Source organism: Brachyhypopomus gauderio, chromosome 3, assembly GCF_052324685.1.
Source record: "Brachyhypopomus gauderio isolate BG-103 chromosome 3, BGAUD_0.2, whole genome shotgun sequence".
Taxonomy (NCBI): domain Eukaryota; kingdom Metazoa; phylum Chordata; class Actinopteri; order Gymnotiformes; family Hypopomidae; genus Brachyhypopomus; species Brachyhypopomus gauderio.
Window position 1 is genome coordinate 16250734 of NC_135213.1, and position 17128 is coordinate 16267861.

At 41.9% G+C, this 17128-nt stretch overlaps 2 protein-coding genes across 2 annotated transcripts; one reads left to right on the forward strand and one right to left on the reverse strand.

Annotated features, from left to right (window-relative positions):
* Nucleotides 1-65: 65 nt before the first annotated feature.
* On the reverse strand, nucleotides 66-8968 carry uros (uroporphyrinogen III synthase). The gene is made up of 10 exons (XM_076999858.1): nucleotides 8700-8968; nucleotides 8136-8217; nucleotides 7334-7417; nucleotides 7139-7235; nucleotides 6251-6322; nucleotides 3963-4037; nucleotides 3305-3388; nucleotides 2661-2746; nucleotides 1578-1676; nucleotides 66-659 (listed from the first exon to the last, which is right to left on the reverse strand). Exons 2-10 carry the CDS (start codon nucleotides 8196-8198, stop codon nucleotides 489-491), a joined length of 831 nt encoding a protein of 276 aa, XP_076855973.1. The 5' UTR covers nucleotides 8199-8217; nucleotides 8700-8968; the 3' UTR covers nucleotides 66-488.
* A 66-nt stretch (nucleotides 8969-9034) lies between these two features.
* Nucleotides 9035-15912, forward strand: LOC143510472 (very long chain fatty acid elongase 6). The gene is made up of 4 exons (XM_076999859.1): nucleotides 9035-9286; nucleotides 10629-10760; nucleotides 12524-12675; nucleotides 13344-15912. Exons 1-4 carry the CDS (start codon nucleotides 9204-9206, stop codon nucleotides 13781-13783), a joined length of 807 nt encoding a protein of 268 aa, XP_076855974.1. The 5' UTR covers nucleotides 9035-9203; the 3' UTR covers nucleotides 13784-15912.
* The last annotated feature ends 1216 nt before the right edge of the window (nucleotides 15913-17128 follow it).

Here is a 17128-nt window from a genome sequence, read left to right on the forward strand (position 1 = left end):
CTCAAAGCAAACCCAGCTGCCTTGTCGGAGTAATAGCCCATAAAGAACTACTCTTTAGAAGCTGCTTGTCACACTGAATTTTTAATTCGAATTCAAGATCCAAGATGTAAAAAACTAGCATAGGGTCCCACATATTGGGACATTTCAACATAAACCACACACAGGACGTAGAGGCGGTAGCCACAGTTATGTGCACAATACGTGTGCTTTAGACATTAATAAAGCGACAGACCATACATTCATATTTCTGCATTGTATTCAGTCGTTTTCATAGCTGGTTTCATTTCAATAAGATTCGATTGCTATCTACTCCTGTCAGCAACAAAGAAGTAAACAATAGATTTGATTTTGCTCACAGGAGACAGGCTGATGGTGTGAAACGAAAGGACACAGTGACAGTCTGTTTATAAGAGTATAAAATTAGAAACAATTTATTTCCAAGGCTATCTAAGGGGCCCCCAATCGCTCTCTCTAAATCAAACCCTTTTCTATGTCTGGTCAGACTCTGTGGATCCTGGGGGGTGGGTGGAGAGGTCTGTGCCCAGGGCGTGTGCCACACTGTCAGCGAGGTGCTGCGGGGTGGGTTTCTCGGCCAAGCAGCTGACTCTCAGCCCCTCTGCCTCCAGAGCATCGGCTGTGGTGGGGCCTATAGCTGCAAACTGCAGGGCAACACACAAACAGTCTGACTCACATTTAGCAGGCTGAAGATTGTGCACAAAGGGGGAGCTATTAACACTCAAGTACAGGTGCTACGTAAGACCAGTGCATCATAATGACATTGCTCTTATTTATTTATTTTATAAGTGTAGCTTCTCAATATTTAAGATGAAGATATGAAATTAAGTTTCAAGTATGGATGACTGCAGCCCACATCATTCAGTATAAAACATTGTATTTCTTCAGATTTATTGCATTAAGATTCGATGGTGCATAGTTGCAGCAATGGTTATGTAATTGTTCATATATATAGAAACAGTGCTGAGTCCTAGGAGGACAGTTCAGGTGTAATGTGGTACATTGAGCGTGACTGAGAACTAATGCACGTCTCAAACTCTGCAGAACAGGGCTTTCTCGCTTCAACCTGTCAGATCTCGTGCAAGCACTGAATTAGCAAATGTGTGGAATCAGGGGTGTCGGAGCAGGGAACTGTGCAGAACTGTGACTTAGTAGAACTGGAGTCCGACTGCAATGTCACTGGCACACAATATATAAGAGAATTAGAACTACTACTACCACCACTACCATTACTACCACTAGTACTACTACCACCACTACCATTACTACCACTAGTACTACTACTACTACTACCACTACAATTACTACCACTAGTACTACTACTACTACTACCACTACTAAGTGCAGTAGACTCCTTTAAGAAAATAACTAGCGCTGTCAATTCCAGGTGCCGCGATTAAAAGTCCTCACCAGGATTTTGCTCAAGCTTGCTAGATTTTCTAATTAGCAATCCAGGTAAAATTAGTGGAATCAACACAATCCAGGAAGCCTGAGCAAAATCCTGGTGAGGACTTTTAATCGCGGCACCTGGAATTGACAGCACTAAAAATAATAGTTATTACCTTTATTTGGTCCAGCCGTGGTCCAACCAGTCTCTTCAGCAGTTCCAAACTAATCCTTACACCTGACGGACTAAAGAAAGCAATGCTGGCAGGTACTCCCTGACAAACATGGAAGAACACACACACACTTTTACAAGATATATCACATTTGTATTATGTAACTAAGTATTATTATACTTAGTAATATAAATAATTGTATTTTTTCTGGCCTTTCTCTAAATTAACCTCTCAAACCAAAAAGAAATGTTGTTTACTCTTTCAGATTTAAAAATGAAATGTAGCATTTGTGTCAGGACCATTCTGCTGGTCTTAAAGGAAAGTTATCTGTTTACCTGGTTATCTGTTACTCTGGAGAGAAAATGTGTGAAAAATACAAACTGTGTTAAACTGCAAAACACTAGTTTATAACAGGAGATAGCCTACATTGAAATCCAGTTTAACCACAAGTAAGATTAAAGAGGGAACATTTTTTCCAGCACAAGCTAAACTACTTCAAGCTCTGATTTGGCATAACTGCTCTCTCATTTGAGCGAAGCAAATGCAGCATTTGTGAAAACCCAGCTACCTTGGGTGAATTCAGAGGAAGTGGATTTGCATTGCAAGGTATTCTAGAAGTCACCTAGACTCACAAGCTGGGTGATCATTTACACTTGAGATTTATGAAACACTCAGATCATTAAATGGATTTATTAGGGATGGTTGCAGTGGCATCTGGCCATGCACAGTCTGGCCTCACAACCTCACCGTTGTCCTTTATTTACGGCTCAGTTTCTGGCCTTGGGGACATTGCTGATTTCATGCTTTTGAGGGAAATACCATCGCCAACCCAGCAGACACAAAACTCATACTAGTGTAGCAACTATGACCATGACTGTGTCACTGTGTTAAGAATGCTGTAAAATAAAATGTATTTAGTCAGTAGTAGTATTGTGGTCAGAAAACTGCGTAGTGAAGACTGGCACAGAGAGTGGTGAACAAAGTGGAAAGATAAGGTCATCTGAGGCACTTAAACTGGCCAGTGAGCATGGCACATGTCTCTAACAGATCTGAAAGTCATTCTGTCACTCAACCAGGAAGACTCACGTGTTTAGAGAAATAGCGAGTGATGTTGATCTCCACGTCAGGATGGTCCACTGTCTGATAGACTGTAATGGTCTCTAGAGGGATGCCTGAGAGGGGAAAGGGGAGAGAACTCATGCTCTTTGTCATGGTGCAATTAGACACAGGGCTGTAATTAGTACTGGACCCAGGAGACTGTGACACCAGCAGCCTCGACACACGGCAGCACAGGGAGAACAGACGCTATTCAATTACACTCTCACTCGCTTCATCTCCCCTCCACACACACACACACACACACACACACACACACACACACACACACACACACACACACACACACACACACACACACACACACACACACACACACACACACACACACACACACACACACACACACACCATCCCAGATAGAAATGAGTTCCAACATATATTTAGAACAAACAGAAACATGTTCAACATGCTTTTCTCTGTCTGTAATTAACAAAAGCAGGTGTCAAAGCAAATAGCTGGCAGAGTCACAAATGGCACCTTTGAACATCATGTACACCCACAACTACAGATTTAAAAACACAATCGGATATGAAGACTGGAACGGTAACATCAGCATGTCACACTGACTGGAGTTAGCAAAGCTGTCTCAGTTACACCAATCACTGTCTAACCGTTTTCCCTCAGTGTCTTGGGGAGCACCTCTCTCTTCAAAGCGCCACAGGGAAACAGCAGAGGTAAACTCTTCACGTTTTCTCCTGCGGAAGCAGTAGAGCACCAGCATGACAAACAGCTTTTCCTTTTGTTCAAAGCACATGGGAAATGATTCCTTACTGATGTTTTGTTCACTGCCTACACAGACTTCTTTATTTTTGCATTTATTCTCTTGGGACAGAGGCTATGTCTGATTTTTTTATATTCTTACAATTTGCATTTACTTTCAACATATAACTACCACATTACCAAGTAATGTCTTTAAGTGTAAAGTGGTTTGTGGAAGTGAAGTCTTTGTACAAGAACAGAGGGTTTTTTTTCCCCATATTTAAAAAATAGTGTGAGGACATGGTGACTCATGAAAATTGCACTAACATCAACAAACATCAAGATAATGAATACAGATTTACAAGCCTAATTTAAAAGCACATTTATTAAGAGTGCCTTCATGAACATGACATTAAAGACCTGCATTATTTTGACCAAAGGCAGTTACACACAGATGCTGTGATTGTGTAAATCAAAAAGACCAAGTTTAAAGTCTAGGCTTAAAGACTAGGCTTAAATGCTAGGCTTAAAGACTGGGTTGAATTGTGACTGGAGCAGATGTGTTCTCACTTTGCACAATGAGCCGGGACAGAACGTCAGCTGTGCCTGTGTGCTCCCCCTGGGGGATGAGCCCCAGACTATGAACTTCACAGGAAAAGAGACAAAGACCGTTAATTTAGACACACAAATGCCAGTAATCAAAGACAGATTTTCAACTTTACATTAAAGCAAATGGGGTTGAGCTGTTAAAAGCAAAATGTTTATCATGTAAGCAAAAACATTTCATTTATAAAGCAAAACAGAATTCAATTCACGGCTGTATTTTTTAAGAAGTAGAATTTGATTCTATGTCCTATAAATAGTATTTTATATGGAGATTTTACATGAGCAGATTACACAACTGTAAATGCAGCAGTGTCTCAGTTAGACTTCTTTAAGTACATGAACCACCCACCCAAAGACAGGTGGTGGTTCAGAGCTTTTCTGACCTTAGAAAACACTTCTGTTGACCTGCACCAGCACGGTCCTGACAGGTCACCCCACATGGTGCCAGAGGAAGGACTTGGGGCTAATTATTGTCAAACTGTCAGCGGTAGGCATGTGTGACTGGAAACCAGTAAACCACAGCTTGTAATGCACCCCCTCCCCCTTTATTCAGCTGCAGGCAAAGGAAGTTAACACTACCACAGTTCTCCAGGTGTCTCTCTCTATCTCTCACACACACACACACACACACACACACACACACACACAAACACTAATGAGCAACTCATTAGCTAATGAGCTAAAGAGAAAAGCAGCAGGGTCTTGTGAACTGCACCCGGGTGTAAGTCGGCCAGCGTGCTCCTGAACAGCCTGAATGATTTTTTTTACAACCATTTTGATGAAACGTCTATTACAGTTTGATAAACACATGTATTGGATGCCTGATACTGAAGTAAATACTGCATTAATATGTAGTGCCAAAATGCAACAATGCAATGCATTATAACACATTGAAGACTGTCTTGGATCGGTTTTGGTCAAAATATTCACATTTGTTGGATAATGTAAATGCAGTCATTTATCGCAACAGCCACAGGACGCTCATCTGGAACATCTCAGATTGGCAAAGATGTTCATGGCAATAAAAAACGCACTATTTGTTAGAAGGTTCATCTGCATTCATTTGCAGCATATTGTGCACCAGTCTGACAAAGAAATAAAAACGGCAATGCATCACACATGTCTTAACCGACGTTGTATGCATTCATTCATTCATCTGACTAGCACTTTTGTAATAACGGAGCCCCAAGCCCAGGGAGCCATGTGTGTTCTCGAGCTCCTCCATCTCCTGCAGCCCAGCGTCAGTGCCTTCTGTTACTGCAGGGCTTCTCAACTGGCAGAGGCGTGTCAGACCAGGACAGACGCAAATGCACAACTCGGAAGACATGAGCAATGCCGTCCATGTCCATTTTACATGTCTTTGTTTCTGCAGAATAATTCACACTTGTCATATCCCTGTGATGTCTAGAATGGTAGATCCAGATGAAACTGGTGGCACTGGGCATGTGTTAATGGTTGCCAGTGGGGCTGGGTGTGGCCTTAATCACCAGGGAGGACTGTATAGATCTGCAGTGTTAGGGAATGTTTGTTGGTGTAATGGGTAAAATCCTTTGGAACTGGCCAAACTTGAGTACTCATTAATACCAGTGAGGCTGTGAACTACATTAGTTGTTGGAGAGGCTGATATGGATATTAGTGTAGGAAGGGATTGGCTATGTGGCGATGCAGTGTGTACTTTTAAGAGTGGCTAATTCAGTGTGTGCTATTGGTGAGTTGCTGTATGGAGTGGCTGCACAGAGTGTGCATTAACAGTGCAGGTGTGAATAGGTGCAGTCCACAAAACACACATACATTGGCTTCCCTGATGAGACAGAACAGTGACCAGGGACGCCGGCGGGGGTTTATGTTTAAAGAGTTCTGTAGCTTTGAAACCGGTTTAGTGAGCTTGGGGGGTTGTCTGGGATGCCAGACCTCAGTGTTCAGCCTTCTGAAGGCATTGTGGGCTTAATTTAGTGAACTGCAGATGAAGGAAGGTGCCTACCTGGTGACCCCTGCAAAGAGCCTGTGAGGCGGCGGCGCCTTGGGGGCTTATTATGAATGCAGTGAACGGACTGGGCACTATGTGAATCTCTACAATGGTAATCTGATACTGTAAATAATTACATTTATATATTATAGTATTCCACTAAGAAAAGTGAACCTTTGAGTTATTTTGCAAAGTGTCTACTAAACCTAGATTTCAAAGTCTGGGTTTGCGTGGCAGATTTTCAACAAGTACACACAGGGCAATAGCAGGAAGATGGCTAAAGTACCTAATGATGCAGTAGCACTCCCCACCACATACACTGACTTCGCATTCCACTTCTCCTTTACTGCGTTCCATTCTGAAAATAGAAATTTGCAAACAATTGAATTATTTATTAGAACAACTTTTAAAATGCCATTTTGTATCTACACAATATGTGTTTAATATTTGTATCAATACTAAAATACTTGTTTGTCTGACATTCAGGCTGCTTGATGCCATCATTAAGGTCCTTAGGCTTTTTTTAAATATTCACTCCTTGTTCTAACGTTCCAGTTTATCAGATGGTGAAGTGACACCTAGTGGTCCATCTGTATTAATGCAGCAGATATTCAGCTCCAGTTCCAGTCGTTAAACATGTGCTGTGATTTGTGAAGCCACGAATGCATTAGTATCCATTACACTCTGTAGAGGGCTTCTTTCCTAACTCTAATGCACCATCCACCAGGCCCAATTCAACTAATCAATAACTTCAGAAGACAACACTGATCACCTGTGTTAAGCTACATCTGATAAAGGTGACAACTTCCTATGAAAGAAGAAAACTGTAGGACCGGTGACCATTACTCATGTAGTAATGTGATGGTATCCAGGTTTTAGATAGCTCAGGCAGATGTGTGTTATTGTTCTCTTGATTACACCATGAAGACCAGATGAATGATATGCAAGCTTTGTATGCCTCAATATATATTTGAAATTGTATTTTTCTCCTTACAATCTTTTATCTCAGTCAGAACCTGCAGGAAAAAAAACATGAACCCTAAGACTCTGAGGAAGGGCAAGCAAGACATTTGCTGTGTAATGGTGGTTGTGGTGCTTCTGCTGTTTTTTTTTTTATCCAATCTGAATTAGTGAGATCTGCAGAGGTTCTTCTGTGGGGTTCTCATAAACGAACCTTCTCTCAGGGTGCTGTTATCAATACACATCTTCACAGCCTCGACGGCTCTCGGGCTCGTAAAAATTAGCCCCCCGTGTCTTTCAGGCTGAAAAACCTGCAGGTATTTAAATAATTACATCATAATAATGCATCACGTGCAGAATTCAACTGTTGATAATGAGGATAATATGTGTAAAGTGAGTTGATGCTTACCCTGTCTGACAAGGCATTCAGGGACACAAACTTAAAAGACAGCACAGGGACCAGTGTTGCTGAGAGACCATGTCTGTCGAGCTCCTGTAATGTCCAAATTTTCTCTTCAGAAAAATAGTTACTAGCTAGCAAGTGATAGCATCAGTTACCCCCTTCCTTAAACTCATAAAAGAAATTTGAATGTCTTAAATGCCCCATTTTTCAAAGTACAGATTTGACACATTGAGTTACATCATGTGGTTAATATACTGCCACTATTTTACAATACTGTCATCATACTGCCCAATCCTATTAGGTGCTATTATTAGCTTAGCTCAGCAAGTTTATAAAATAAATATATATTAAAACACACATATGCTCCTCTGTTCATTTCAGATGCACTTTTGAAATTATAACAATGTTGCTGTAGGCGTATTGCACTGATTTGCACTGGAGGTAGTTATGTTTTATTTGTTAATTTATTATTAATAATTAAAAGTCGTTCTCTGCACTTTATGTAAAATAGTTTTTAAAGTTTTGTGCAACACCTTTATATTTTTTAGTGTTATACGGTAATATTTCTAATTTATTTGCTTTTTAATTGTTTCTTTAATACTGAAACAATCGACCCGATGATAGACGATGCAGGGGGCACCAACCAAAACCTCGCCTAGGGCAGCACACTGGTCAGGGCCGGCTGTGCCTGTTAGACACGTTTACCACTGTGAAGCAACCTCGTGTATGTTGCCTCCCATACCCCTCTGGTATTGTACCTATGCTGCAGATAGTGTTAAAACGCGGACACGTGTTAGAACTACGTTACCTTGATGTATGGATCAAGTCCGCTGTCGCTCTCCCGTGGCTCTTTTAGAAGGAGTACGTTCATATTCGCCGTCTCCGGTCAACTGTTACATTCAGTCATACAAACTGACACAGCGCTACAAACGGTCTCACAGAATGAATAAGCACAAAAAACCCGTAACAACGCCTCCGAAATGGACACATGTTCGCCCAAGATAACTAGTCTGACCATAACGGACTGCCTGCACTACATATACCTGTTAAACACATTTCATAAGTAGCTAGCTGGCAACAATGTTTCCAAAACGGTTTATACATCCGGTACTGTAGACAGCAGATTTTAAAAATCGTCTCGTTTCTAAACTCGGGCACCGGACAACTGCAAATCTTTAGTGAATAATACTGCCAATATAAACGTTAACCTAGTCCGGTCCTGCTGATTACTGCCCTGGACATTTCACTCCACTCTACATACTAGCCAGCCAGCAAGCTAGCAGCTAACGAGGCAACATCACTATCATCATTATATATATGTATATATATTCAGTTTAAAGTGTAGAATGTGGTTTTACATGTAATCACATACTTGTATGCAGAAAATTACTGCGCATTTATTTCGCCGTTCGCATTTCCGAGAGGATATATCCTAACATTTTGAAGGTGTATCCCGTGAAGTTACGGAGGACCGTTTAACATTTTTCAAAATTAAAGTTCCAGTTTTATTGTAATAGGTACTCTATCAATATAACACCAACAGCTATTGTAATTACATGTAAACCGATATTACATGCCTTACATATATTTAAAAAACCTTACAAGCTCATGTATTATGTTAGGAAATTAACTTTCTTTCGGATGAGATATTTTGTTTTGAAACGACATCGAGGACTTACTTCGTTTGATGGACGTGTGGCCCCGCCCACACCTCGCCGCCGCACGGTCGTTTGTGAAAGTAAGAACTCGATCCGACTGTCACACCTTACCGACAGTACAGGTAACCGGTTCCAGTTTCCATCAATTCGTTTAGATCGTCGGTGGAGGCTGTTTTGAGGAGACATTTGCGTTACGAAATATCGTTGAATTTTTAAAAATGAACGAGACACTTGTGGGGTATTTTGACTTTGAGCAGCGTTTTGACGAAAGGGCGGCATTTGAGTGGTTTCAAGAAAACTGGTGAGTAAACGTCACCGCCGTGATGCCGACCGACTTCACCATTATCTCACCATCCCATTGAGAGTCGGCGCTCTTCTGGACGGGGCTCTCACTCTAATCATAAGCAATTGAAAGCATTTTTAAAAGAATTATATATTAGTGAGTGAAGATGTTTCATTGGCAGTAGATCTAGTTATGGCAAATATCTCAGTGACTTTAAATGTAGGCTTTATATATTTTACACAAGTTTATATATTTTCTGCCCTGCTAAATCTGGCCCTTTCAACTAATAATTAAATAATGGAACAAGCAAACTCGCTGGCAGGGTCACAGCATTGTCCTAGCATTTATGCACATAGCAAAAAAACAATAGGCTGTTGTTGAATCACTCACTACAGAGTCCCGATCTTCCTCTGAAATCAACATCAGTGCATGATTTACCACACGGGCTTCAAATATCACGCAGCTTCACACATAATATCCGTATGCACGATGGCAAATGTGAGCTTGGGCAGAGTTAAAGCATGTATTTTGGGGTCGTGTTCTTTGGAGTGATACACGCTGTAGTATTAATCATTATCAAAAATAAAGTATAAAGTATTTATTAAATAAGGTATCATAAGGTATTTATTTTGTGTCTGTTATTATTGCAACTTTCTTCAAGTGTATTATGAAGTGTATTGTGTAATTGTGTTCTCTTTGGGTGTGTCAAAAGTGTACATGGCGATTAAAATTCGTTGCACATTCCATCGGCTATATCTACGAAACCCGTAATTCTTCATACTTTATCTGGTCTGAGCTCTAGAAGGAAAAAATAAAATAATATAGGTTTAACTTATATAGCGCCTTTTTCATATCCAAGGTATGACAAATAATCTGAACACCAGCCTTGTTTGCAGACAAGCGCCCTTCTGCGTTTACAAATCAGTCAGCCTATACAATAATGTCTGATCACATTAGTTCTGGCTAGCCGTTGGGTTAGAACTGTTTAACAATTTGGGTAAGACCTAATTTGTCCAAGACTTTGGGTAAGTTGTTGTCTTTTAACTTTGGTCAACTGAGGTCAACATTACACCAGTCTAACCAGCTTTATTTATAATGTATGAACTTCCATTGGCTATTTGCTGGTTCCCCTAAATTAAATTGTTCTGTTCTATTTAGACACATTGCATTCATACTTTTATGTTCTTCTATATTTCCAGAATATTTTACCTGTTTTTTTTTTTTTTTTGGGGGGGGGGGGGGGGTGTCACTGGACAGTCGTTAAAGCTTTTCACTGTAAGTTGTACCATGTATAACTATGTACCTCATCTATAACTATGCTGTCCTTGACTTGAGCTCTCTGTCTGTGTGGGAGAAACAGGACCACCTCGTTTGTGTTCTGCACCGTGTACGCTGCCGTCGTTTTTCTCGGCCAGCACTTCATGAGAGAGCGGCAGAAGTTGGACCTGCGGAGACCTCTCATGTTCTGGTCCCTGAGTCTGGCAGTATTCAGGTGAGTAGACTCCTGCACACAAGCTCAATAAATGACTTAAACTCAGGTGAGGGATCCAGAATACGTGTGGTCTCAAAACACCAGTTCAGTCAGAGTAGCCATGAACTAGATGAGTGACGTTCATGTGCAGAGGCATCTTTAAACTAATCAGGGTTCATTTGTGCATTTGCACATTTTTCCACATATCTTGTCCTTTATGTACTTTGCTGTTTTCTAATGTAATGATACACCACTTTGTGCCCCATTTGATGACTTCACTGCATGTATGCCTGCACTTTCAGTGACTTTCACAGCTACCTAAAGCTATTTTGTCATGTAGGGCTACGCCCCCTCTCCTAGCTGTCACTCCGGTTTCCCTGTTCCTCGTGTCTGTGTTGTTCCCTGCTCCTTGATCCCGCCCAGCTTGTCTGTTGCCCTGGTTTCCCACTGTCTGCCACGCCCTTGTCATCAGTGTTATCACCTGGTCCTAGTCTCCCATGTCTGTATCGGTTGTTTTGTTCAGTTCAGTTTTCGTGCTCTTGTGGATATTCTGTTTCTGTTTCATCTTTGTTGTAAGTACGTTCAGCCCAGTCTCTGTTTCCCCTGCCTTGTTTTGTTCCTCGTGCCACCATGCCTGTCTACATGTCTTGCTCAGACTGCCTACCCGTTATGACCCCTGCCCGTTATTTCGACTCTACCTTTGGAATTTCATTCAATAAATCTCGCTCTCCTCAGCGTTTGTGTCCGCCTCCCTGCTCTGCATCGCGCAGAACGTTACATATTTTGACATGCAAAGCCAGTTTTGAACTGGATGTTACTGATATGAGAATCGGCCAGTGATCTCATGAAATTAGATTAGGTTTAAGAAATTAAAATGCTGCTGTAATATTATATTCTCCAGTTAATTCCCATTAACCTTTTCCTACAGGCCCAATCCTTGTCAAATCAATATAAAGTCAATATAAACTGGAAGAAAAATGCTATCCAGGACTTTCTCAGCCTGACCCCGTCTGACCCTTGCTGATGGCTCTGGCCATCGTTACTTTGAGTATTGTGCTATGTTGATCTGTAAGATTCTGTGGGAATGATTCCTTTGCTTATGCAAGCTGTTGACACGCACTCCTAAATTAGACATCTGTCTGAGTCTTTGTAAATGCGTGAGCAGACGCATCCTTTTTCCCCGCACAGGTAGAGGTGTCAGGTGTCAGATGTCACTTCTCTTTAGCCTCTGTATTATGACGCAAAACACACGCAGGTGTATGACGCAGGTTCTTGAACCCACATGCTGACTGGTTTACTGATTACACCTAATTCTCTCTGTCCCTCCTCCATAATAAATGAACACATTTCTAATGTGTATATAGTACTGGCTTATCTAAACTGCATTCACTATGTGTATGTCTGTGTCAGTGAGAGTGAAGGAGAAAAAAAACTCCATATGATACCTGCTAAGTTGAAAACAGTGATGACAGCAGAAAGGTTTACTAGCCAGTTGACATTAATTCAGTGACATCAGTGGCTTCAAAATTCAGAACCTGCAGTGATGCATAAAAAAAATTATGTATGTGGAAAAAATAGGATCAGAGCACTTTTGTTTACCTTTTTATTTATTTTTAAATGTATTTTCTGTTCAAAGCTCTATAAAACATTTTATGGGTTTCAAAACATTTACGGTATATATGTTATCATGTTGAAATGCGGGGAGAGGGGTGTTCCACTAATGTTCTATGCTGTGCTCCAGTGATGCAGTGTAGTTGACGGGGTTCTTTCTGTTTGTTCCTTAGCATAATCGGAACAATCCGTACAGGATCCTACTTGCTACATTTACTAACCTACAGAGGGTTCCAAGAGAGTGTTTGCGACACGAAGTTCTACAGCGCCCCCGTCAGCAAGTTCTGGGCATATGCCTTTACCCTCAGCAAGGCACCTGAACTTGGTAAAATTACACTCATGTGCATATATACTGGCTAATTAGCTACTGACTAAATGCTAATTCACATTCTGCAGCTTTCAGTCTGTGTCTGATTAGAAGTTGGAGTAGAAGTAAAACTAACAGTAGCAGTATGATTAAATCAATTCTTATTTTTTTATTATTATTAATTATATTATTATTATTAGTAGTAGTAGTAGTACTAGTAGTAGATGTAGTAGTAAAAGCAGTAATAGCTGTACTAGAAACAGTCACAGTAAAACTATAAGAAGGCCACTTTTGCCTCTTGCTGCTACTTGAGAAAATGCGGAACAGGAATACACACCCCAGGAGACTGTCACTTCTTAGTTACCTGCTGGGTTTATGTGCCTGCTCTCTCCTCAAAAGCTGTTCGACATTATCACCCAAATGTGATACCCAATACTCCTTTAACATGGTGGTTCTCAGTCCCAGTCTACATTTTAGTGTTGACACTGCCTGAACATGCCCACCACCTCAGGTAATTAACCAACCCTCCATGAACAGTGTTGAGGTTACAGGTTTTGCCTGCTCTCTCATACCTGATCCAGCTCACCATGCCTATCGTGAGTGGGATCAGGTTTGCAGTTGGATCCTAGGACTGGATTCACCACTGCCTTAACACTCTGCCTTCATCACTTGTCTCATCCATCCAGGCGACACAGTCTTCATCATTCTCCGCAAGCAACGCCTCCTCTTTCTGCACTGGTACCACCACATCACCGTGCTGCTGTACACCTGGTACTCTTACAAGGACCAGGTGGCAGGTGGCAGCTGGTTTATGACCATGAACTACGCCATCCACTCACTCATGTACAGCTACTACACCGTCCGAGCGGCCGGCCTCCGCCTGCCCCGACCCTGCGCCATGCTGGTCACCACCGCGCAGATCTTGCAGATGGCTGTCGGCCTGAGCGTCCTTGTCCTCGTCTATCACTGGCAGCACGACGCGCACTGCGTGTCCAACATGTCCAACATTACATGGGGTTCGCTCATGTACTTCAGCTACCTGCTGCTTTTCTCCTTGTTCTTCTACCAGTCCTACGTGAAGGGGACAAGTGGAGAAGGACGAGAAGGAAGGGTTAAAGGCGAGTAGACAGGTGTAGCATGGATTGAGGGTGGGGGCGGTGCATGTAGAGCATGGATCTCCAAGCCTAATACTGGAAGCTCCAAGAGCTACATTAGCTGAAAGAGAGGTGCAGGATTGGGATTGGAGATAATCTCCACAGAGATTCAGTACCCCAGGAGGAAGACTGCAGAGCCGTGAACTAGTGAGTGCTCAGTTCTACCACAGCAGGGCCTTTCCCTGCTGGAACACCTGCTTCCACAGATATTAGCAGATAGAACAAAATCATTTTCATTAATAATCTTTATTATAATCAACCTAATGTAATGTTTCCAATCTAAAACAATATAATTAATATTTTGGCAGTCATATGAAGAAATACTTGAAAGGATCTATTTTGATTATTAATTCTCTTCTGTAGTGAATTAATGCTCTTGTGCCTTAGTCTGAAAGAGAAACACCTAAAAAGACAATCTAGACACCTAAAAAGACAGCACAGCTGGTCAGGCACCTGTAGATTGTGGATAAAGAACAAAGGTGTGAGGAAATGGGACGGCGTTGTGGACACAGCTGTATAATTTACTAGCTCAGGAGCTGATGGAGATCTGACAAACAGGTGCTGGAATGCATAGAGCGTACGTGTTCTCAAAGATCTACTCTGCAGAGCATGTCTCTCTGTTTCAAAAGCACACACCTAGTTGCCAAACTTCAGTGTAAGTGAAGCCTCAGATGTCTATAGCAGATATATCTGCTATTCATAATTATATAGGCTTCTTTATTCTGTGTGGATTTCAGTAGAATTGCGATAACTTAGATGATCACTTTACATGGTTAACATCACTAATTTAAGTGCTTTTTCAGGCCTTAGTTAAACTGGTTTCCCTGACCCCTCCCATGACATTTGGCGCAAAACTCCAGATTGTTTGATGTGATAACACGTGTCATATGAGTACGTTATCTTGCAGAGCAAGATGCCGTTCTACAGTCCACCTTGCTTGGGTGTGGGTGTCCAACAGAGCATCACAGAAAACATCCGGCCTATATATATTGCTCAAAGTGACATAGGAAGAACTGTTTTTGTGTTTGTGAGGAGGAGAGATAGGAACTAATAAGAATATTAAGACTGGATACTTGCACTGCAAATATATTATTAAAAATATGTTATTAATCTTATATTCTAAAGGCTTTGTAAAGGTACTACAAGACATGACAAATATTTTTTTGATAAACAATGCAGGCAATTCTTTACTGCAAATGAATGGTTTTCTAATTTAAAATGAAATGAAATGTGCTTTCATTCCTTCTTCGTTAAATAGGCTAGTGTTAAGGCTAACGCTGTTAGGTTGTTTATATTGCTTCTGTTAATGTTCTTTCTTCAGTCAGACATGTTTTCCATTTTGTCTAGTTTGTGTTCGATTCACACATTTTTAACTGTAAAATCTTAATGAGGACCTTTTGCACTGCAGAATCAAATGGTTCCAGCAGCATTTCCATAGGGTCATGATATGCCATGGAATACTTTCAAAACAGTGTTTAGTCTGGTTTCTTCAGCACGATCTGTGCTCATTGGCAAAGAGCTGTTCTGGTGGAGAACAGACTAATGGGTCCGCACTGGACGGAGACACTGTGGCACAGGCTTCATGTCTCTGCCGAGAAGAGGAGCCCTTTGTTATAAACGTTCTTGGTCACCGCTGAGGCAAGTGTGTGCACTGACCTTTATTGCTGCCATGGTGCATGTAACGTGTTGCATAACGGGTATAACGTTTACCGAAACTGATCTGATTGTGCCTTGCTTGAGCCGAGAAAACACAACGAAAAGCAGGAGGAGAAGACATGGCCTCCTCAGACCTGGGAGACCTCCCTGCATGCACCTGTTGTGGAAGTGAAGGATTTGCTTAAAATGTATTTTAAAAGTGTGTACTTACCTGGCAATATGTTGTTGTTATTCTTGCAGCCTTTGTGTTTAACTTTCAGCTGCTGTCACCATATGTTTATTCATTTTGTGTGTGCGTTTCAGTTTGTGTGAAAATCAGGCTTTTATATAACATCCTGTATAACAGAAGTGTTTTGTCAGAATTTGCACCTTGACAACTGACAACTGATTTCTCTGTATTTGCATTTGAAAGAGTCTTACAGTTTGCTAATAAACAGGCTATAAGTCTTAATGTTTGTCAGTACATTTGCCTAACAGCTGTTCATAGCAGTTTTTAAAAAATACAGAATGTGTTTCTGAAGATGAAGGAAGGAGGCTAGTAACTGGTTTGTAACCTACATATTCTGCAGTGATCTTATCACTCCACCTTTCTCATATGACTTGCGGGTTCATGGCCAGGCTGAGGAAGCTCTCATGATGACTTAACAAATTAAACGGGAATGTTCGGGAACACCCCTGCATGAAGGTAGCCCATATTGGGAAGGCTTTAGAGAACACTTGTGAGGTCAGTAACCAGTGCTGTGGGCGTGTACGTGCTCCTTGTTTGCCCTGGTTTGTTCACCTTCACTTTTTAAGTCCAAGTGTACCTGGCTACAATGCTGTGTGTTGCCAGTTGTCCTGCGTCTGTACCTGCTCTCCAGCGTCTGTACCTGCTCGCCAGCGTCTGTACCTGCTCGCCAGCGTCTGTACCTGATGTACAGCGTCTGTACCTGCTCTCCAGCGTCTGTACCTGCTCACCAGCGTCTGTACCTGATGTACAGCATCTGTACCTGCTCTCCAGCGTCTGTACCTGCTGTACAGCGTCTGTACCTGCTCACCAGCATCTGTACCTGCTCGCCAGCGTCTGTACTTGCTCACCAGCTCCTGTGCCTGCTCTCCAGTGTCTGTGCTACTGCATGTATTAACTGTTGTGTTGTCTGCTTTTTTGAGTTTGCTTAAGTTGAGCACTGGGGAGAGAAACACTCTTAACATTCTCTCGCCTCTCACTCCTTCTGTGCCCCTTTCCCTCAGGTCACAACTGTACTGAATTTCTTTCATTCTTGCCTTCTGATGGCTCCTCCATCTTGGATGATGTCGAGGACTCCCCGGTACTTCCTCCTGCACCCGTCGTTCACCCTCCGAGCTGTGATGTGGGCTATGATCTGGCCAGTGAGCTGTGAGCTTGACTGTGAGCTGTGGTCTGGGCTGTGACTGGTCTGAGCTGCAGGACTGCAGATCTTTCAGAATGGTGGAGAATTTCACATCAACACATGTGTCCAAGGCCTGTGTTATAGTATTCTCTCTGGTTCTGGCTTTGGCAGACAAGTAGGCATACAAGTAGGCTGCTGAGACCAACTCTCAGTTAGACACATTCCCTCATATTCTTCACACATTCCCTCATATTGCTCACATATTCCCTCATATTCCCTCATATTCTTCACATATACCTCACATTCTCTCAT